The sequence below is a fragment of the Astatotilapia calliptera genome, chromosome 23 (genome assembly GCF_964374335.1).
Source record: "Astatotilapia calliptera chromosome 23, fAstCal68.1, whole genome shotgun sequence".
Classification (NCBI taxonomy): Eukaryota; Metazoa; Chordata; class Actinopteri; order Cichliformes; family Cichlidae; genus Astatotilapia; species Astatotilapia calliptera.
Window position 1 is genome coordinate 19,221,326 of NC_137443.1, and position 22,322 is coordinate 19,243,647.

Genomic DNA, 22,322 nt, shown 5'->3' on the forward strand with positions numbered 1-22,322 from the left:
AGCATTTCTCTTGGTGAGATGCTCATTCACATATACGCTGGTTCCCTTTAACTTCTTTCCCATCTTTAACAGTTCAACTTAATATTTCCTGTTCACAAATCGTAGTATGATAGTTGGCATCTTGGTATGTTTTTGTGGAACAGTATGACATGCAGCTATGTTTTTGCTATCCAAAAGAATGTCTTTGTCTTTGAAAAACTGAATAACTTGCTGCTCAAGCAAATCCTTTTCAGCTCTTGGTGCATCTTCCCCCTCCTTGTCACCTGCTGTACTCCGTGCATAGGTGTAGTGATTTGTCTTCAGTCCAGAAATAATCACATCTTCCATTCTTGTATACTGCTCCAAATCTTCAACTCTTTTTTCCAGCTCTTCAATCTTCTTGTGTTTTTCCTTAATCACAATCTTCAGTTGTCTTACTTCTTCAATTAAGCCCAGTAGTCCTGCTTGCTGTTTCACCACCTTACTCAATTCCTCTGACATGAAGTTAAGAGACTTCTTAACTTCTTCAATACAGTATCTTCTGTTAGCCTCTTAGTTGTCATGTTTCTTGATCACCAATTTAAATTCTTAGAAGACAAAATTAATTCCAGGCTCCAGGTAATCCAATAAGCCAGGTGTTACTTGTAGAGCACATGTGATGGAAAAAAAGGGACCCTAAACTTCAAAGTTTGTGGAAATACTGACACAAAATGAAGCAAAACTTCTTTGACAGCCTCAATGAGTCCATTCGGACATTTCCCTACAAATGGGCAGACAAGAGTAATCGCCCTCATGCTATTCCCAGGACTTTCATGCAGAACAAAAGCATTGGAGGAAATGCTCATGAAAATTGGAGTCTCTTACGATTCCTTCCATTGTTGGTAGGACACTTGGTACCTCCAGATGAAACAGCTTGGCAGGTAATTTTGGACCTAAAGGACATTGTTGAACTAGTTGTTGCACCAGTACACACAGAACAATCAATTGCTTTCCTTGAGTCTAGAATCTCTGACCACAGATGTAGGTTGAAAAAGCTGTTTCCAGGACTGAAGCTGTTACAAAAACATCATTTTGTGGAGCATTATCCACAGATGATTAAATTCTTTGGGCCACTTGTTGCCATGTGGACCATGAGGTTCGAGGCAAAGCACAGTTTTTTCAAACAGGTTGTTCGTCACACACGGTGCTTTAAAAATATGCTACTGTCACTGGCAGTGAAACATCAGTTCATGATGGCATACCACTTGGAGTCTGTCACAACTGTAAGGCCGAGCCTAACTGTCTCAGCTGTTTCTACTGTCTCTGTTGACATTCTGCATCATGATGTACAGCGAGACTTGAAGATTAAATTCCCTGATATTACCCATATTCAGCTCACAAAGAATGCTTCTGTGAATGGAACAAACTACAGGCCTGGCATGATTGTAGTTTATGGCTCCTCTGCTGGATTGCCTGAATTTGCAGAAGTTGTCCAAGTGGTTGTTGTGGAGGAAAACCTGAGCTTCATTGTCAAAGAGATGGGTGCCTGGTATGGGGAGCATTTTAGAGGTTTTGAACTTTTTCCCACATCACACATCTCCCTCGTTGATCTTGGTGCCTTGGTAGACCAGTACCCCTTGGCAGATTACAGGATTGGAGGCCGGCGAATGGTCATACTTAAAAGATTCATTCATATAGAAGGTAGTAAAGGTTGTCTTCAATTGCATGTGTTCAGTTGCATGTGTTCAGTTGCAGTTATCTTCATGGCAACAGGAGGGGTACCACAAATGTTTAGCTTATTTTTAATAAAGATTGGATACTTCCCACAAGGGTAATATTTTTTTTCCATTACATTTGAGTTCTTTTGGCCAAACATGCCTCATGTTGTCATATGTCTTAAAAATAACATCATTGATGATGCTCAAAACATTTTGATAAAGGATGAATTGCAACACATACCACTAAAAGCAAAGTGACACTTTTTGAGGATTCTGGCTGATGTATGCAAAAAAACCAGTATGAAGTGTTGCGAGATCGATCAACTTTAGACCAGACAACAAAAACGACGGAGGCTCCGGAGAAGTGCAATCAAACGATGAGTTTTATTATCACAGGAGAACAACCAACCGTCAGCATACGGATTGTTTTGCTCTGACAAGAATACATTGGGTTCTGGTTTTATAGGACAAAATATCACACCTACGTCAATACAGTTCAAAAATACATGGTGACAGACCGGCAAAAGTTCAATTCGTGCAGACAAGGGTACATCACGTACATATAACCTTACACCGACATATAACTTCTCCTTTCTACATTACTTGCCTTTTAAGGTAATAACTTCAGGTCTTAGCATCTCTGAGAGCTAATAATGGACCCTCGTCATTAATTACTAAGTAGAGTACTTTGCAGCCAGTCTCAAACTGAAGCAGAAGACGCTTAGGCCTTTGCTCAGACCTGCTACTAGATTAATATGTGTATCGTAAGCGTGCATGCAATTAACCTGCTATGTTCTCATCTCCCCTCAGCATGTATCATCTGGACACTCACCAGTGAAGCTTAAAACCTTCTAGAATGGAACATCAACTCTAACCAAGCACATTTATGCATTGTGTATAAAATGAACTCAACCTATAAAAATAGAAAGGTCAATGTGATGACAGACATATTCAATGCAATATAAACCCTGTAGGAAATATTACTGATAAATGATACTGTGAAACATATTATTAATACATTCTTCATAAGGCAGATTATATGGTAGCAATAAAAGAATCTCTGAATCCCAACATTCCCTCTTTTGACATTCCAACAGGAATGTCACCATACTTCATGTTGTATCACTCCCTGCCCCACTCTATGGGTTCCAGGTTCATCTGGTAGATGCCCTCAACCCAGCCAGGGTTCGCAACCCTCGCCACTATCTTTACCAACAATCCTCTGACACAAGGAATGATACAACAACCAGCGATAACCACTATTCCCAAAAATACAGCCAGTGAGCACATCACTGATATAGCCACACCTTTCCATTGTCCAAACACGGATGTCATCCAGGATGCCAACGGGTTTTCAATACCTGAGTGCTCATGCATGGTTTTAGACAAATTTTCCGGCCCTCCAGAGCTCGGGTTACTGAGCCATCTGGGGCAGTATTGTTGTTCCATGGCGTCCCTGGTAAGGCTAGAGAGTCTCAGCAAGTTGTAATGAACGTAGTTAATGCGGTCATCATTCTTATTAGGCGTTATCCAAAGGAATATACTTTCAAACCCTGAAGCTACTGGGTCTGCCAGCTTATACTCGTTTGGAACTCCCCTGGGCACTCCTATGGAGTCTATCCTAGTCGGAGAGTTTAACCGAGGGTCATATGCATGTATACCCTGGGTCCCTCTTTTTGCCAAAATGTGTCTCTTATGTCTGGCTGCTAAGGTACCTGTGTTGTGTTGCTGAATAGCCTTTACCTGATTTCCAATCAGTATGAGTGGAGCTCCCAGTGGCACCATTGCACATGTCCCTACGCTTCCCCTTGGGACACGAACCAAAAGGGTGCTTTGCCCACAATAATAATACAACCCACTTCTTGCCCATGTTCCAATTAATGTGCTCGGGTCACTCACATTATTCGTGGTTCTTCCCGTGGGTGTGACAGCACACCAAGTAGGGTCGATTTCTCCCACGTGGTACTTTACATTATCTGTAGAAAACCTGAAACATGTATAGTTATCTTGTTTTGGCATAAATGAATTGGCATTCTCCGCTTGCCCTATCGTGTTTGGTGCGAGATTATTAGTTTATCAGTTAGATTTATCATTGAGTTTTTAAGTGTGGCTCAGGCTTTGGGGTAAACTAAGTGTACCCTAATTACCCCAAACGAATCTGTCCCTGACACGTCCACCCCGATTACCAGATAGAATACGCCTCCCGGGCTCTTGGCTTTAGGCAGTATGTTCCATGGACCTAAGAAGATGGTGACAGGTTTATGAGAAACAGAATAAACCCTTTGAATTACTATTCCTTGCAGGCCTTAACGCACATTTGGCTGCCATCCTACTCCTGTCCAACCTACCTCATTTTCCCAGGAGCCCCACTGACCTGCTGTGTATGTATGGATGTGTTTGCCCCTGAAGGGGCTCCAATAAGCATGACTGGAGCATATCATAGGGTGATTACAGACCCACACATCATATGTTCTCCAGCTGCTACTAGCTCCTGCACACTTAATGACATCACACAAATCAAACGTGAATGAGCTGGTGGACCCTTTAACATAATTTAATTCTATGCCGTTGTATGTGCTGAGACACTCATCACCTTTACCTGACACCTCGCGCTTTAGTCTTTTCACTGATCCCGTTTTAGCAACTATTGTCTCAGGAAGTGCTGTGCTGGACTGGCATCCGCATCCGACCGATTCACAAAATGCGCCCTGCAACATAGAGAGACCTACTATTTAATAATCCACATTTCACTGTTTATGCTTGTTTATGTTTAAGTTGTTTATTTCTAGCTTTTAGTTTGTTTTTGTCTGTTTGGAAGCTGGCATAGTCTCTATGGATAAGGGTTTTTCCTCGGGTACCCTAAGGAGAAAAGCTCCAGAGAGGAGTGTTTCATGTTAAAAGTTAAAATATAACAAAAGAGATTTTACTCAACAAAACAATACCTTTCAATTGCCGAACCCTATCTCTCCCCTCAACGGGTTGTATGCTTCAATGTTTCCTAATTATTTTGTCATCAAAAAATCAAACAAATAAATCAAGCCGAGAGACAGCATTACACCCAGCTGGCGAAACGGATGACAGTCTAGAAAACATCAGGGTTGAGCTTTTGACCGACGTCAGACGAAGAAACAGTGCCTCAGATGTAAGACAGAAGATGTCAAGAACATTTTCCTACCGTAGACAAGAGGTGGTGCAGGGAAGTCCAACTGCTGGGGAGTTTAAAGCTAGGTGGCCTGCACTTTTCCAGATTAATGAGGTAAAGGCATGCTTTTTTTTTGCTGAGTGTTCTTTTCAGTAATTCCTTATGTTATACATTAATTAATCTGGGCCACTTGGATTAAGATGATCCCAAATATAGGTATAAAGCTCGCATTTATAGCTGTTGTTGTTAAATGCTTGACCTGTGTACCGTACAGAGTATTTATTTGAGCAGCACTTAAAATACAAGTTGTGTATGAAAAACATAAGTGACTTAAAGTGTAGAAACATGAATAAAATTAATTTTTGATTTTTCTTATAAATAAAAAAAATATTGGATTGTTTAAGTAAGTTTGCACTACATATAGGGCCCAAACTATTTTATAGTGAGTTTGATTATTGAAATGATTGATTAATCATCTCAATAATTAATAGAGTGAAATCAGATTATCAATTCTGAATTAACCTAAAACCTTTTATTTAGCTATTAGTTTTTAGTTAGCCTCAGATTGTTAAAAGCATGTGCTAAACAAATGTAAATTAAAAATGTGACGAACAAACTTTGTTGCTCATAAGATAAAAAATAAATGGGTCAAGCTAAAACCCCTAAGACCTCTCACCGCCAAGAGGTGCTGACCTCACAGGTGAGACACTCCCACCAGCGGACAAAGAGCACAGGAAAATGTGTTGCCAACCACCTAAAACAGAAAAATATCTGATTTTTAAAACCCTTTAAACCCACTAAATGGACTGATGCCATTCATTTCTTCTTTGATTAACAGTAGTAACATCCTTCATGCACTGTATACTAACCCATATGCTAATCATGCTTTATGAAGTGATGGCAATTGCATTGTAGCATTTAATGAAGAAATAATAAATAAAATAATCATACCAATGATTAAGCACCAGTCTTCTTTTTTTCTCTGTGTGTGTCATACAGGTAAATGCTGAATTCCAGCGTATTACAACACTTCAACTGGAGACGACCTTCGCGGCACAGTTAGACAAAATTACACCTCAGCTGATGACAGTTTTCCAGAAGAAGGGCGGTGTTTCTGGGCAGAAACTTGCCACCACTTGCAGATCATGCAAGAGGTAAATCTGAATATTGCTAATTCTATTTGGATTTCATTTGTCTTAAGTGGCAGGTAACTGGTGAGTCAAATAAGCTATTTTAGGTGACCGGCAAAGCAATCTAAATTTTGAAATTTTCATATATAAATTTTATTTACTATGTTTGAACTGACTTATGATAAAATTTACTTATTGCGAATGTCAGACATCGTTGTTGTTTTTTTCCAAATTGGTTTAATCAACTCTCTTTAAACAGGCTGAAGTCATTGTTAGCAAGTCATCTATACACACACTTTTTAGATAGATATTCACACACACACACACACACACACACACACACACACACACACACACACACACACACACACACACACACACACACACACAAACGACTAGATTGGAATTTAATTGTAGAGTTAATTGTTTTTCTTTTACCTTTTTATTAAATGTTTAGGACATTGAGGGAGATGACATCCAGACAGACCTAAAGAAGCACACCATGGGCATTTATGTCATCAACAAGGAGGATGGACAAAATGGACATTATGATGACATTGGAATATTTGTTGAAGGGGAGATAGTCATGGACAACATTGGATCTCGGGCCCAAGCTTGTGCATTGATGCTTGGAGTAATCTATGCACTAAACCTAGCCTACCCCAAGGAATTGAGGCACTATTATGAATTCATTCAGAAAGTGTTGATGGGATTGGATGGGGAAAAGCTCTCCCCCAAAGTCCTTGGGCTGAAGAACAAAATTGCTACTGGATAGGAAGATTTCTAAAACCACACATCCAGAAAATGCTGTTATGTAAATTACCAATGACTGGTGCTCTTGTGAATAATGCAATTTCTAAATATGGATCGCAGAACAGCAAGTCTGAAACTTTGGTTACTTTTGTGGATGCAGGGTTCTAATTGTGATACTTTATACCGCTGGCAGTGTTTTATTCTTTGTTAGAGGAAGAGAAACATTGGTTAACATTTCTCTTGTCTGTTGTTTCTGTTTTATTTGAATAGAGCTTTTTAAAGCTATTAGTTCATAGGCAAAAGTTTTGTAATTTGTATTATACAAATTACATCAATTTCCCTTAGATGTGGATTCTTATTCTGTTTGCAAAAAATTTTGCATTAATAAAAGATGTGAAAGAATTTTGTAGTTTTCATTATTGACGTTATTAAAAAGAACTACAAATCAGGGTAAGCAATATTTTTTAAGTAAAATTTACTTAATTGAAATAGAGAGAAATTAACAATTTGATTGATTTGAATATAACTTTGGGACATAAGTTTAAAGGAAACAAATTATTCTGGTACACTTAACACGACGTTAGTTGGAATTACTAATATTATTTGACTAAGTCGTATCCACAACAGTTAAGTTAAAGTAGCTTAAAAATATATGTTGGCTTTACTCGCTTAAATTAAATTCTGTGTACTTAAAAAATATTTCTGGATTCAAACAAATTTATTTCGTGCAACCACTTGTCATAAAAAAATGTAGTAAATTGAACAAAACATTTTTTTCACAAACTAACACACAATGTGTTCCAAAGATATCAAATAATTATTTCCATCACTAAAGTAATCTGTCACTACTGAAATAAAAGGTAACACTTTATAATAATGTCACACTATTAAGCATTAGTAAGGTATCAGTAAGTGCTTAATTCCTGTCGTGGAATTTTGTAAATAAAGTCTGCAACACGGAAACAGCTGTGATCAAGCTACTTATTACTGCACAGGAGAGCCAACACACATATCAAACATCACAGTTCACCAGCTCTGCCCTTGGGACGTCTCAGCTCCTCTTTTATACCTCCTCCCCACACACAACTCTCTGTATCTTTTAGTTACAACAGGTTTCTGTCCCACGGGCTGTGGCTGGGCAGAGAGCAATTCCCACTATCTTTTTCCAGGAAGTTTCATCCTTCTAAGCAAAACAGTTAGCAGATAATATACTGAAACATCATTATGCCTAGCTAAGCAGTCTAAATATATAATCTAATGGCTGACGGAATGAGTCAAATACCAAGCAATGGCAAAAGATTCCTGTAATCCTTTTGCCATGAAATGCGCTGATGACCTTTTGTTCACAGGGGCGCCTAGCACATTTCCAGGAAAATGACTAAAAACGAAACTCATCGTGTTTTAGTTTCAGTTTAAAATCGAGGAACAATGCCCCATTATTGTGTCTCTCACACTCCTGCTGGGTATTTTTGACATTGTGAGAATGACTGTGCTGACTATCATTAGTGGTAGACTTCAGTCTGTGTCTGTTAAGCTGTGGTGGCACCTATTCTTGAAAATCATCCTGAAAAGTTGTGCTGTTATATAGCGCATAACCTTTTGACTTAAAAACAAAATAAACCAACAGATTGGTGTGATTTTTTTTTATTCATTATCTTAACTTTCATTAAATGTTGCATTCTTGCTGGATATTCTCACTAACAGTTTGTTTTCTTGACACTATCCTGCAGACGCTGGCTATTTCTCAAAACTCCAGTGAGTTTCGGATTTTCTTTTGACACAAAAGGTGCTCTTTGCTCCGCTCTTGTTTTCTTTCTTTCTTTCTTTAATGTTTAATGTCCACTTTTATTAAGTCATCTATTCAGCACCTCCAATATTTAACTCAGCTCACCCCCGCCGCCCCCCGACTTTTGAAACTTCCTCCACAAATATTCCCCTCCTCCTCGTGTGACCTTCTCCGACACTATAAAAGTAATCACCCAGGATTTTTTCAGTCGGATTTTCTTGTGCGTTTTCGCTTTGGCTGTGCAGACATCTCTCTGAATTCCTCGCAGCTTTCTCCGCTCCCCCTCCAGGTAAGCTGGTTTCCTTCACAGAGAAGTCGAGGCACGGCAGTGTGCAGATTGCAGGTAGAGTGCAGGAGGCTGCTGATTTAGAATAATGGATCGAACGTGGAAAGAACAAAACAGTCCCGGGGATACCCCCAATGAATATGACAGTAATGTTGAGTGCGCACATTTTTGAACACATAAGGCTCTGTGTGAAATGCATCACACAGAGCCTTATTCAGTGTGTGTTCAAAAATGTCTGAACGTTTTCTCTTTCTGTTCCCAGTGACAACAAAATATAATTAGCATTGAGCAAATGTATGCGTTTGTGAACTAACTTTGACGGTGTCTAACGATAAGATGACCGAGTTTTGTCGATTCAGGGATGTTTTCTGTGCACCTGGTCAAATATAAATGTCTCAATATGTTATTTCTGTGAGTCAGACTGTTTAACCCGATCATATGGAACAAAAACTTACTTTTCGTATATTTAGAGATATACATATATATATACACACACACACACACACATATATATATATATATATACATACACACACACACACATATATATATATATATGTATATATATATATATGTGTGTGTGTGTGTGTATGTATATATATATATATATATATATATATATATATACATACACACACACACACACATATATATATATGTATATATATATACATACATATATATATATATATACATACACACACACACACACACACACACACACACACACACACACACACACACACACACACACACACAACCTTTTTAAACTGGTGATATGTTGACGATTTGTCACCTAGCGTAAAATGTGACGCTTTGAGAGTGAGAACGTGTTGTCTATCGCTAAACGACAATAGTATAAGTGACAGAACTGATCATATCAGCACCACACTTGAACTATGCAGCTGATGTTTTTGTTTGTCATTGTTATCCTGCTCGCATACTGTTACTGATATAAAGAGTGTCAGCCCCACAACTAAAGCAGACATCTTATCTGCACTTAATGTTAGTCTAAGAAGCCAAGTAAGATAGTGAGATAAGATAATTATAATAAAATGCAATAAACAAAAATATTCCTTAAAAAATAAAAAGAAACACCTCAGTGGTTGCTTGGACTCCTGCACCCACCACTTATCTAACTGCACTGACTTCACCTATTAAGAATACGTCTATGAACCTGACCTTGCCACCATAGCCTAATCCCATCATTAAAGAAGCTGTTCAACTTGAAATCTGTCTCAGGTTTGAATGAGATAAAATGGCTCAATAAATTAAGACTTTCACTGTTGTTCAGCTACATTCACAAGTGCAGTTACCATATTGAACATCCCAAGTTGTTCAGAAATGTCTCTTGGAGCCATAATGAACTCAATAAGAAGAGGAAGTCAGGCATTTGGATTTTACAGAATAAAATTAATACGATTTAATAATTTTTCAGGATTTTTACTTATCAAACTCCTTCTGGAACATCAATATTTCAAAATACAGATCAACGTAAAGATGAAGGGAATAAAAACTAACTTAAATGAAAGGGACCTCTAACAGGACTCAGGAAGGAGCAGCCATCTGCAGCAACCAGTGGAGAGATGAGAGGGGAAGAAGGAGAGAAAAGAGACAAGGATAAAATGCATAATTCATTCTAATTTAATAAAACAGTCCTTGACGATAATTCCCTTCTAACTCTGTAGTATGCATAGTTTTTGCAGGTTCTGCCGGTTCATACTTTTGTGATCAGCAATGACTGATGCAGCTTACTGAGCAGTCCTATAAAACATAAAGATATTAGCGGTGACTTTTTTCATATCAACATTTCTTCAGAGGATGTTCTTGGTCTCATTTGCTGAGATAAGGCAGATTATTTATGAAACTATTTCAATCTGCAATAATTGGACTGCAACTTATGATGGAATAAAGTACTAATTTGAATTAAATGTTCGGTCAAATGATGCTGAGAATGGTTATTAAAATTCTCTCTTCATCTGGGTTTTTCTACTTTAAGGGTGACAATGATTAACTATGAAGTGACCGTGTTCACTGGCAATCTGGCCTTGGCCTCCACTTTCAATAACGTCTACATTACACTGGTCGGGACAGATGGAGAGAGCAAACGCATTGATCTCACAAGCTGGAAACCATCTTTCTTCAGAGGGCAAGTGAGTCTGAAACCCCTCTGCATATTAAAACTATTTAAAACTACATGTGATGTGGATCTTTTGTTTTTATTTTTGTTTTGTTTTTTCCAGGTATCTCATTTTATTGTGTCCTGCCCCAAATCCCTTGGAAAGCTGGTGATGATAAAGTTAGACAAACAGAAAAGGTTTCTCCAAGACTCTTGGTATCCTGCCAAGGTGGAAGTGAAATCCCCTACAAACAAAACCTACCACTTCCCCATCTACCACTGGATTACTGACAGTGAGGTCTATTGCTTCAGAGAGGGGACAGGTTTGTGGAAATGTGCTTGTCTTATTTATACGTTTCAATGACACCCAAAAAGATAACCAATAAAGAGGCAATAAAGGTGATCAAGCAAAACTGCAATGATACTGTATTTTAAAAGATGATAATATACTATTTTTTATCTTTTTCAAATCTTTTATGAAGCTCTCAGAATCTTTGATGACAGCAACAGTCATCTTGGTGGGTGCAGTCGGCAGCAGGAACTTAAGCAGCGACAGAAAGTCTTTTGGTAAGAAATTAGAGTATTTTTACATTTTGCATCTTAACATTAAGTTGCCTGAAATCAAAATTTGGTGTATATTAATGAAATATGGAAACAAATAAATATCACATAAAATCCACCAGGATTTATAAAAAATATCATGTAAAATTTAAGTGTGTTAGGTTTATATATAATCTTCATTGAGACTGCAGATACATTGGTAATTAGGCTCTCCACTCACCACTCTGTTATCGCTATCGTGCCCAGCTGGGATGTATATGCACAGGGGATACCGCACTGCATTAAGGGAAACAGCATTCAGTCTCTGCCCTATGATGTCCATTTTTCCTTGACCAAGACAGCAGAGATGAAATACACTGCAGTCACAGGGTGAAGTATTCATGTCCTGTTACACATCTCTTTTTATCTCTACACATCTAATGAAATTATAAGCATCATAATAAGTAATGTTTTTCTTTTCTAGACTGGTAGAGTTGGAACTGATTGAAATGGCTGAGTTAAAGAAAAACTGGACTCACATAGATGATATTAGTCATCTTTTATGCGCTCATCGAACTCAAGTAACAGGTAACAAATCATCAGAAGTTCATTCACTCAAACATTGCTCATACTTCACGATGTTATATAATTATAATAATAATAATAATAATAATAATAATAATAATAATAATAATAATAATAATAATAATAATAATAATAATAATAATAATTTTTATTTATGAGCGCCTTTCAAGTCACCCAAGGACACTTTACAATAGGATAAAACACTTAGTAAAACAATGGCAGAATAAGAACAATAAAATAAAAGCACAAGATGAAATTAACAAACAGTGGATTCACAGTGAATATTCAGATTTGGACAGATGAGTTTTGAGTTGGGATTTAAACTGGGGGAGAGAACCAATGTTTCTTATTTCTGGGGGCAGAGAGTTCCACAGCCTGGGAGCAGAGCAGCTGAAAGCTCTGCTTCCCATGGTGGTGAGGCGGAAGGAAGATACAGTAAGCTGGATAGAAGAAGAAGAACGAAGTGAACGGGCAGAACAGGTGGTGGTTAACAGGTCAGAAAGGTAAGGATGAGCGAGGTTATGAATGACCTTGAAGGTGAGCAGAAGAAGTTTGAAAATTATCCGGAATTTCACAGGCAGCCAGTGAAGTTCCTGAAGAACAGGGGTGATGTGCTGGTAAGAGGGGGTTCTGGTGATAATGCGAGCAGCAGAGTTCTGAACCAGTTGAAGCTTATGGAGGGATTTTTGGAGGAGACCATGCAAAAGAGAATTGCAGTAGTCAATACGGGAGGTAACAAGACTGTGGACAAGAATGGACGTAGACTAGGTGGAAAGAGAAGGAAGCAATCTGTTAATGTTACGTAGATGGAAGTAGGCAGAACGGGTGAGATTATTGATGTGAGATTTATAGGAAAGTGAACTGTCTAGGATGACACCAAGGCTCTTAACCTGAGTAGAATGGAAAACTGTGGAGTTATCGATGGTAAGTGAGAAATGGTTTGCCTTCAAAAGGTTGGATTTGGTGCCAATAAGGAGGATATCAGTTTTATCCTCATTGAGCTTTAGAAAATTAGAGGTACACCAGGATTTTAACTCGGATAGACACTCTGTAAGGGAAGAAGGTGGGAGGGAGGAATCAGGTTTGCAAGAGAGATATAACTGGGTGTCATCAGCAAAACAGTGAAACTGAAGATCAAATTTGCGGAAGACGGTACCTAGAGGGAGGATGTATATTATAAAGAGAAGAGGGCCTAAAACTGAGCCTTGGGGTACACCAGAGGTGACGGGGAATAGACGAGAGCGGAATGATCTTAGTTGAATAAACTGGGAACGGTCGAGGAGACATGATTGAAACCAGGCGAGGGGTGTGTCAGAGATGCCGAGAGAGGAAAGTCTGCTTAAAAGGACAGAGTGAGAAATGGTGTCAAAGGCTGAGCTCAGATCTAAAAGGACGAGAATGGTGAGAAGACCAGAGTCAGCTCCGATTAGAAGATCGTTAGTGACTTTAAGTAGAGCAGTTTCGGTACTGTGACATGAGCGAAAACCAGATTGAAATCTCTCGTAGATGTTATTATTAACCAGGTGTAAATGAAGTTGAGCTGCAACCACTTTTTCGAGTATCTTAGAAATGAAGGGTAGATTGGAAATCGGACGGAGGTTGCTAAAGTTGTTAGGATCTAAAGAAGGTTTTTTCAGTATAGGAGTGACTAGAGCAGTCTTCAATAAGGAGGGAACGATACCGGTGGTGTGAGAAGAGTGAATGATAGCAGAAATGAGTGGGAGTAAAGAAGAGAGGCAGGATTTCACAAGCCCTGTGGGCATGGGGTCAACATGACATGTGGCAGGCTTTGATTTACATATGAACTCGGAAATATCAGATAAATCAGGAAGATGAAAAGTGGAAAACGGCTCAAAAAGGAGAAAAGGTTCTGGAGAGGGCGTAGACACAACATTTGATCTGAGTTGCTGGTGGATGTTATTGATTTTCGTAGTCCTGAACAGCATCAAGGAGTTGCAGGTTTCAGAGGAATAGAAGTGTGGTGGTAAAGCGTTGGGGGGTTGAATTAGTTTGTTGAGAACTGAAAACAGAGTCCTTGTATTACCCTCATAAGAACTGATAATACCAGAGTAGAAGCTTTGTTTGGCCTTGTTGATGGAGTCTTTATACTGAAGTACGTGGTATTTATAGATTTCTGAATCAACAGTTAAACCAGATTTCTTATATTTACGCTCTATCTGCCGAGCTTTGGCCTTCAGAGCTCGGAGGTCAGAGGTAAACCAGGGAGCAGAGCGAGCGAAGGAAACAGAGTGGGTTTTTACAGGAGCCAGAGAATCAAGGACAGTGCATAGACAATTATTATAATATAACAACAAATCATAAGGAGTAGAATAGAAGTCCGGAATCTGAACATTGTCCAAACTGGTAGTGAGAATGTCCATATCAATGTTCTTGATGTTGCGGAACAAGATGAGACGGGTTGGCTTGGTAGAAGAGCAGCAGAGAGTGAGGTTAAATGAAAGGAGGAAGTGGTCAGTTATGGGGATTTCAGTAGCAGAAAGATTCAAGGGAGTAAGACCAGAACAGCAGACCAAGTCCAGGGTGTGTCCTTTAGAGTGAGTGGGAAAGTCGATAAATTGTTTAAATTCAGAGCCTTCGAGACAGAAGGAAAAGTCTCTGGTGAGCAGAAGGTCATTATTGTCCATGTGAATGTTGAAATCTCCCACCAAGATCACATTTGGGGAGAGAGATGAAAGATGGGTTAGTAGATTAGCAAAGTCACTGAGGAAGACAGGGTTAGGTTTGGGGGGGGGCGGTATACAGTAGCTATGATGGTGGGAATGGGTCCAGTCAGCTCACATGCAAGGACCTCTAGAGAACTAAAGGTATCAACGTTAACTGGCAGGACTTTCAAGTGCTGGCGAAAAAGGATTGCGAGACCACCCCCACAACCTGAGCAGCGGGGTTTAGAAAAGTAAACAAACCCCAGAGGAGCAGATTCTTTTAGCTGAGAAAAGTCATCAGGTTGTTGCCAGGTTTCAGTTAAGCAGAAAAAGTCAAACTTACGGTCAGATAGGAGGTCTTGGGTGAGAGGTCCCTTACTTGTCAATGAACGAATGTTTAGAAGACCGAAGTTGAGTGGAGTATCTTCTTTTTTGCTAATCGCGGTGGGCGCCCTGGGCAGGTGGGCTAGAGATCGATGGTTAACAGCCCGATCAGGGTTCCTGCGAGTGCGGCGAGTAGCAGACCAGAATGATTTAGTTCCATTGGAGTTATGGAAAATCCTGCGGGACCCGCGATGGATGTATCTCCGGCGAGGCTGGAAAGTGATGCCGGGTGGTAGTGGAGCTCCGCCGGCGACGGGACCGATAGCTGCCCGCGAAGGCGCAGGAGCTCAGCGGCTGTATAGCGGAGCAGTCCAGCCGTAGGATGGTAGACGAGCATCAGGAGAATCCAAAATAGTGCCGACCAGCTCAGGAACATCTTGGTCCACATCTTCGATTATGTGGAGGAAAAGGAGCCAAGCCGGCCGGAGCAACGAACAGGTAGGCTAAAATAGCTCAAACAGTTACGCTAGTGCAGCTCACTGAGAAGAAGACGTGAGAACACATTCAGCTGAAATAACAAAAGTTGAGGACAAGCGTTGCAAGTCAATCCCTGGCAGAGATCGATCTGGTCCTGAGTGTGAATGTTCCTGTTCATTCAAATCTAAATCCAAATAATCCAATTAATCCAAATAAATCCAAATAATCGAAAAATGTACCGGTGAGTACACCGGAAATCAAATATATTCAACTACACTTAAAAACAAGAATGGTTTCTAGTCTGTTTCTTGTGTTGATTTTTGGACTCTTAGTCAATGTATGTCAGTTTCCTGTTTATTATTCTAGTGTTTGAACGTTTTGATCATTTTTAGTCTTTTTCAGTTGTGCTTTTATCATACAAGTAAATCTGAGCATTAGTTCTTGTTGTATTTTTTGACTTCCTGTTCACAGTTCAGTTTAAAATGAGCTTTGAGTACAAACCTAGATTGCTCTACTGTTAAAATATTAGTTTTGAATTCCTTATTTGTATAGCCTGAGAAATGAATAACCTCACAGGACACAATTACTGGGGTTCTTAATGTGCAGTCTTTTGTTTTCGGTGAAGACAGAATAATCAAAAATGGACCAGAGAAATAAAAGAGGTAAAATAAATGAAATATATACAAAGAAGAAATATGGCAGTGGCCTCTGGATTCCACAGCAATATTTCAGCTCACCTGGATACTGGAGAACACATATGATATCACAACTTATCCCCTACACACAGAAAATAGCCGCCCTAAGGTGCACGTGCAGGTCCTTTGCATCATTGATTTCTTGCCAATGATATCACCTTTTTGTAAAAAACAGTAATTCCCAAGATGCATTTTTTCTAAGTTTTGGTAAAACTGCAGTAAACTCTTAAGCACTGCCCCCTGGTGACCAAAATATGCAATGACACAAATCACCAAAATGAACAAATTAAAGTGCACACTACATGCAGAAAACAGGAAACTGTGTAAACAATGAAATTAAACTACTCAATAACATTTTTGTTTTAACATAAATATAAACAAAGAACATGCATTCAAAGAAATTTTTAGAGCTCTTTTTTCACCTTAAACTGATATTTTTTTAAACTAAAGTAGAAAATATTATTATCTGTATACTTGTACACTTGGCTACATTTGTATTAAACCACAGTTTATTGTTTGAGTTTGTAATCTTTTGAGTGTTCAGCTCCCTCAGTGTGTTATTATCCGCCCCTCCTCTGCCTTCTGTTCATCCTCAGACTCTTCATGTTTATTTTATTCTGTACTTGATGTTTGGCCATCTGAATTCAGGTTTGGGTTGTTCCTTTTTTTTATTTTGTTTTCATTTGTGTCCAACATCAGTTTGACTTCCTGCATATGCTTTGTGTTAGTTTTCACTTGTTATGTGTGTTTATGTGTGTGCTTGTGCATAAATAGGCCTGACCTCCCTGTAGACTTTGCTGGATCATCTGCTGTTAATCCTCTGTGCGTTTCTTTGCATGTGATTTTGAAGTTACCTCTATCTTCATCTTAATGCAGTGATCTGTGCAATCCATCCTTTTCTGACTGTGAACTATGGTTTCAGAGTTGGAAGTTCCAATTCTGAGCCCAACCCCTTTGTACTAAGCTGTAGACCACCCCAGTGCAACTTAGTGTTTGTTGCAGCTAGAAGTTTTTTAAGAACAGACAAAGGTTTTTGGAGATCAAAAAACTTCCTTCAGGGAAATCCCCAATTGTCCCTGTGTCATCGGAGATTTCTGGGCACTATGTTGTCTTTAGGTAGGATCAAAAAGTTGATTCTGTTCATCTGGACGTAGCGTTTTCAGTGGGAGAAATGTTTCATCACCCATCCAAGTGACTTCTTCAGGCTCAGCTGACTGCAGATTTCCACAAACTTATAAACAGTACTTTTGCACCGCGACTGTTCATTAAGTGGTCATGACAATTTGCATAGTAATGATCATGATCAAGGAACTGAGTCAGCCAATTGTTCATTCAGTGGTGCTAGTTTCAGTTATTGTGCAAATGTACTGTTTATAAAGTTGGGGAAACCTGCAGTGACTGAAGAAGTCACTTGGATGAGTGATGAAATGTTTTTTCAGACCTGAATGATTTAGCATGCATCAAGAGGGCACACTTTCTTCTTAAGATGCAAAAAAACCCATAAAAGGCAAAGCAAAAAAGAACACAAATGGATTTCTAAAAAGAAACAGAACACACGGCAGAAAACGAAACAGCAGCAATGTTTGTAGCATTATTGAAATTGGGCTAGCTGGCATATAATGGTTTGCTACGTGGTGGCTACCTATAGACCTATGGTTAGAAAAATATAAACAATAGCACATTGAGGATGGAGGATGAGCATCAGCCCCCCCCCCCCCCCCCCCCCCCCCCAAAAAAAGCAAAAAAACAAAAAAAACAAAACAAAAAAAGACAATGTGAGGGTCCCCGATTTCCCTGCTGGGAGAAGATACTGAACATTGCCTAAATTTGAGTCAAGAGAACATCTGAGATTATCCATGCCCAATCCAAGGTTAGCCAGTAATATCTAACTACTACATATTTTGGATGATCACTATGAGAAATTGAAAAATTGCTGATCCTGAGCTCTGACTCTTCTCTGAAGCATTCAGATATTTGGTGTATTGGTAAACTGTTAGCCCATTGACTGTAGTTACATCATAAGGTTTTAAAAACTGAGCTTGAACATGTGCTGCATATAAATGATGCTAATAAAAAACCAGAGAGGTTGCCAATTACCCCAATGATGAGGCTTCATTATATTAAATAAAACAAGATACAAAGTGTTACAGCACATTAAAAAGAGCAGCCTGAATGAATGCATTAAGACCTTGGGCCCAGAAGTAGGGAAACTTACAGAATCAAGGGGATAAACACCACATCTTACTGAGACACATATTTCTGAGAATATAAGCATCCGCAGGAAGTTTCTACAAAAGCATGAGCAGAATCAATCAGCTACAGTGTAACCAATACAGACTGAGGAAGCAGCGGCGTAAACATGACTCCTACCTGTGACAGCTACGGAAGCCACATGAGCAGAGACCTGGATGTATAGGGCAACAGGTAAGTAAGAGAGGGATGCTCAGATAGCAGCTATTTATAATGTGACTGCATAATTTAATTGGCCATCAAAAAAGCAATCAGCAATACATTATTAAACGAAAAATTAATTCTGCTAAACTCAAACAGTATGGGATGAGTTTAACTATCATATGGACATATGCCAAGCGTCCGGAGCGGGACACAGACAAAAACACTTAACCCTCTGAGTCAAGACCCAGGAACATGACAAAACTCACCTAAATAAGTAACCAAAATATGGTTATTCATCAAATAATGAGGATAATAGATCAAATGCAATGAATTAAAAGCATATCTCTTCCTTCTTCTTCAGCTAAAGCAGAAACCAGCAAAGGACAACCCAATCTTCCTTCCTACTGATTCTGAGTATGACTGGTTGATGGCCAAAATCTTTGTGAGAAGTGCAGATTTCAACTTCTATGAAGTCAGTGTTCACCTGCTACGCACACACCTGCTGTTACGCCCCTAGTCTAGGCGGGTAGGGACGCACATAAGGTTGGAGGAGAGAGAGACCAAATCCCCGCCCTGGTTCCCAAGCCAAACATCCAAACCAGTTGTAAGTAAAAAAAGTGATTTTATTTAAGGACAAGAAGCATAGCTCCGGGGTGAGCCCAGGCCAAAATAATAAACAAAACCAACTAAGTCCCACCAGAAAAGACTAACTAAACCCTAAGAAAGAAAAAAGAACAAACAAATGACAGCGCTATCCCTCGCTCCCTGACCAAGAAAACAGGAGAAAACGATTCCAAAAGAAAAGGCAGCTCACCCCTTCCGCTTCAGCCCACGAGTGCCTAAGCTTACAATTCACACTCCCACAAATACACAAGATAAACGCAGGCTGGGAAAACCAGGGTCAGGACTGCGACGGCTGTCAGGCTACTCGCTCGTTCCACACTCTCTCTCTCTCTCTCTGGAGCTGTCAGAGCGGCTTTTTGAATGTGGTCACCTGTTCCATGGTCCAATCAGCTCACTACTCTTCATTAGGGGAGGTACCTGTAGAGAGTCTTAAGCACAGTAAAGAGACACAGAACAAACAGCCCACACAGTGTTCTTATGGCCACAGCCGTAACACCTGCTGGCTGAGGTTTTTACAGTCTCACTGCTGCGTAACCTGCCCATGGTGCATCCACTGTACAAGGTACAGTGGGGCAAAAAAGTATTTAGTCAGCCACCGATTGTGCAAGTTCCCCCACCTAAAATGATGACAGAGGTCAGTAATTTGCACCAGAGGTACACTTCAACTGTGAGAGACAGAATGTGAAAAAAAAAAATCCATGAATCCACATGGTAGGATTTGTAAAGAATTTATTGGTAAATCAGGGTGGAAAATAAGTATTTGGTCAATAACAAAAATACAACTCAATAATTTGTAACATAACCTTTGTTGGCAATAACAGAGGTCAAACGTTTACTATAGGTCTTTACCAGGTTTGCACACACAGTAGCTGGTATTTTGGCCCATTCCTCCATGCAGATCTTCTCGAGAGCAGTGATGTTTTGGGGCTGTCGCCGAGCAACACGGACTTTCAACTCCCGCCACAGATTTTCTATGGGGTTGAGGTCTGGAGACTGGCTAGGCCACTCCAGGACTTTCAAATGCTTCTTACGGAGCCACTCCTTTGTTGCCCGGGCGGTGTGTTTTGGATCATTGTCATGTTGGAAGACCCAGCCTCGTTTCATCTTCAAAGTTCTCACTGATGGAAGGAGGTTTTGGCTCAAAATCTCACGATACATGGCCCCATTCATTCTGTCCTTAACACGGATCAGTCGTCCTGTCCCCTTGGCAGAAAAACAGCCCCATAGCATGATGTTTCCACCCCCATGCTTCACAGTAGGTATGGTGTTCTTGGGATGCAACTCAGTATTCTTCTTCCTCCAAACACGACGAGTTGAGTTTATACCAAAAAGTTCTACTTTGGTTTCATCTGACCACATGACATTCTCCCAATCCTCTGCTGTATCATCCATGTGCTCTCTGGCAAACTTCAGACGGGCCTGGACATGCACTGGCTTCAGCAGCGGAACACGTCTGGCACTGCGGGATTTGATTCCCTGCCGTTGTAGTGTGTTACTGATGGTGACCTTTGTTACTTTGGTCCCAGCTCTCTGCAGGTCATTCACCAGGTCCCCCCGTGTGGTTCTGGGATCTTTGCTCACCGTTCTCATGATCATTTTGACCCCACGGGATGAGATCTTGCGTGGAGCCCCAGATCGAGGGAGATTATCAGTGGTCTTGTATGTCTTCCATTTTCTGATGATTGCTCCCACAGTTGATTTTTTCACACCAAGCTGCTTGCCTATTGTAGATTCACTCTTCCCAGTCTGGTGCAGGTCTACAATACTTTTCCTGGTGTCCTTCGAAAGCTCTTTGGTCTTGGCCATGGCGGAGTTTGGAGTCTGACTGTTTGAGGCTGTGGACAGGTGTCTTTTATACAGATGATGAGTTCAAACAGGTGCCATTCATACAGGTAACGAGTGGGGGACAGAAAAGCTTCTTACAGAAGACGTTACAGGTGTCGTGGTCTGGGTGGTTTTCCACAGCATCAGCTCCTCCCCACTGGGTGGAGTCTTTGTTGTTCCTCACCTGATGGCAATCATACCAGCAGTATTTATGACCGGCGCACTCAACTGGTCGTCGCCAGATTATCTGCCAACTTTAGTCAGTTCTCGGCCTCACGTCAATTCATTGGTGACTCATCATACGTATTAATCGTATCTCTGTTTTTCTCGTCAGCCTCGGAACCCCACCTACCAAGCTCTCCTGGATACCAGTTTGCTGCCGCCGGAAATCACTCTCCGTGTCGGAGCTGCCACTCTTTCCTGCCTGCCTCCCTGCATTGCATGCAGCACCCACCTGGACCTCTCCTGCCTCCCCTCTCCACGCAACCCTCACCTGCAAGTTTGTAAGAAAGATCAGTGCACTATCCTAAGACTCACTCGCAACCTTCTGTGGGATTCCCCTGACTGCTCTCTCCTCTGTTTCAGTGCCCTGGCCCGCCACAGTTTCCCCTGCCCAGTACCTGCACTCCATATCCCTGCCATCTAGTTATTATCACAGTATTTTCTCTCGCCTCAGACATCTAGTTTATGTTCATTGATTCTAGTCTGCACTTTCTGTTAGCTTTTGAACATTGTAAAATAAAATCTCGTTTCGTTACACTTCACCCCTGGCCTCCGGGTTTGAATCTGCACTTGAGTTCATTCCATTTCCACGGGCCACTGCGCCTGACAGTATAATCTGGCCAGTGTATGGACTCAGCGGATCAAATCCGGACAGCCGTCTCAAAACAGGGCGCCATTCTTGGCTCTCACGAGGACGCGCTCCAGTTTCTCCTGGCGAAGGTTAACTTACTCACCGACGAGCAAGAGAAGATGCAGTCCGCGGTTCAGACCCTGCAGTCAGCCACTGCCCCGGAGCCCGAACCCGTTCCCGGTACGTCGGCATCGGTATCCGCGCCGCCGCCGCCTCAGCCCGCTGCGGATCCTGAGCCCCTGCAGACGCCGATGTTCCGCGATGCCGCCTCCCCGGAGCCGGAACCTTTTTCTGGCGGCCGGGAAGGATGTAGCGGTTTCCTCCTTCAGTGCGAGCTAGCATTCGGGCGCTCACCCCGCTCGTTTGTTTCTGAAACCGTGCGGATTTCGTATTTAGTCGGGAAACTGCGCGAGCGCGCCCTTACATGGGCAGAGGCGTATTTAGCTAGACA

At 40.7% G+C, this 22,322-nt stretch overlaps 1 protein-coding gene and 1 long non-coding RNA gene across 2 annotated transcripts in view; both read left to right on the plus strand.

Moving 5' to 3' along the window:
• Positions 1-10,492: 10,492 nt before the first annotated feature.
• LOC113016268 (polyunsaturated fatty acid lipoxygenase ALOX15B-like) overlaps positions 10,493-22,322 on the plus strand; it is a 33,213-nt gene continuing 21,383 nt past the window's right edge. The window contains exons 1-6 of the mRNA XM_080297159.1: positions 10,493-11,215; positions 11,375-11,459; positions 11,700-11,822; positions 11,917-11,920; positions 18,887-19,065; positions 19,687-19,756. Coding sequence (XP_080153285.1) covers positions 10,780-11,215; positions 11,375-11,459; positions 11,700-11,822; positions 11,917-11,920; positions 18,887-19,065; positions 19,687-19,756 — 897 coding nt within the window. The 5' untranslated portion in view covers positions 10,493-10,779. The remainder of the gene's footprint in view (positions 11,216-11,374; positions 11,460-11,699; positions 11,823-11,916; positions 11,921-18,886; positions 19,066-19,686; positions 19,757-22,322) is intronic.
• On the plus strand, positions 21,136-21,782 carry LOC145424347 (uncharacterized). The gene is made up of 2 exons (XR_013905400.1): positions 21,136-21,521; positions 21,604-21,782. It is a non-coding gene; the product is annotated as an uncharacterized LOC145424347 (long non-coding RNA).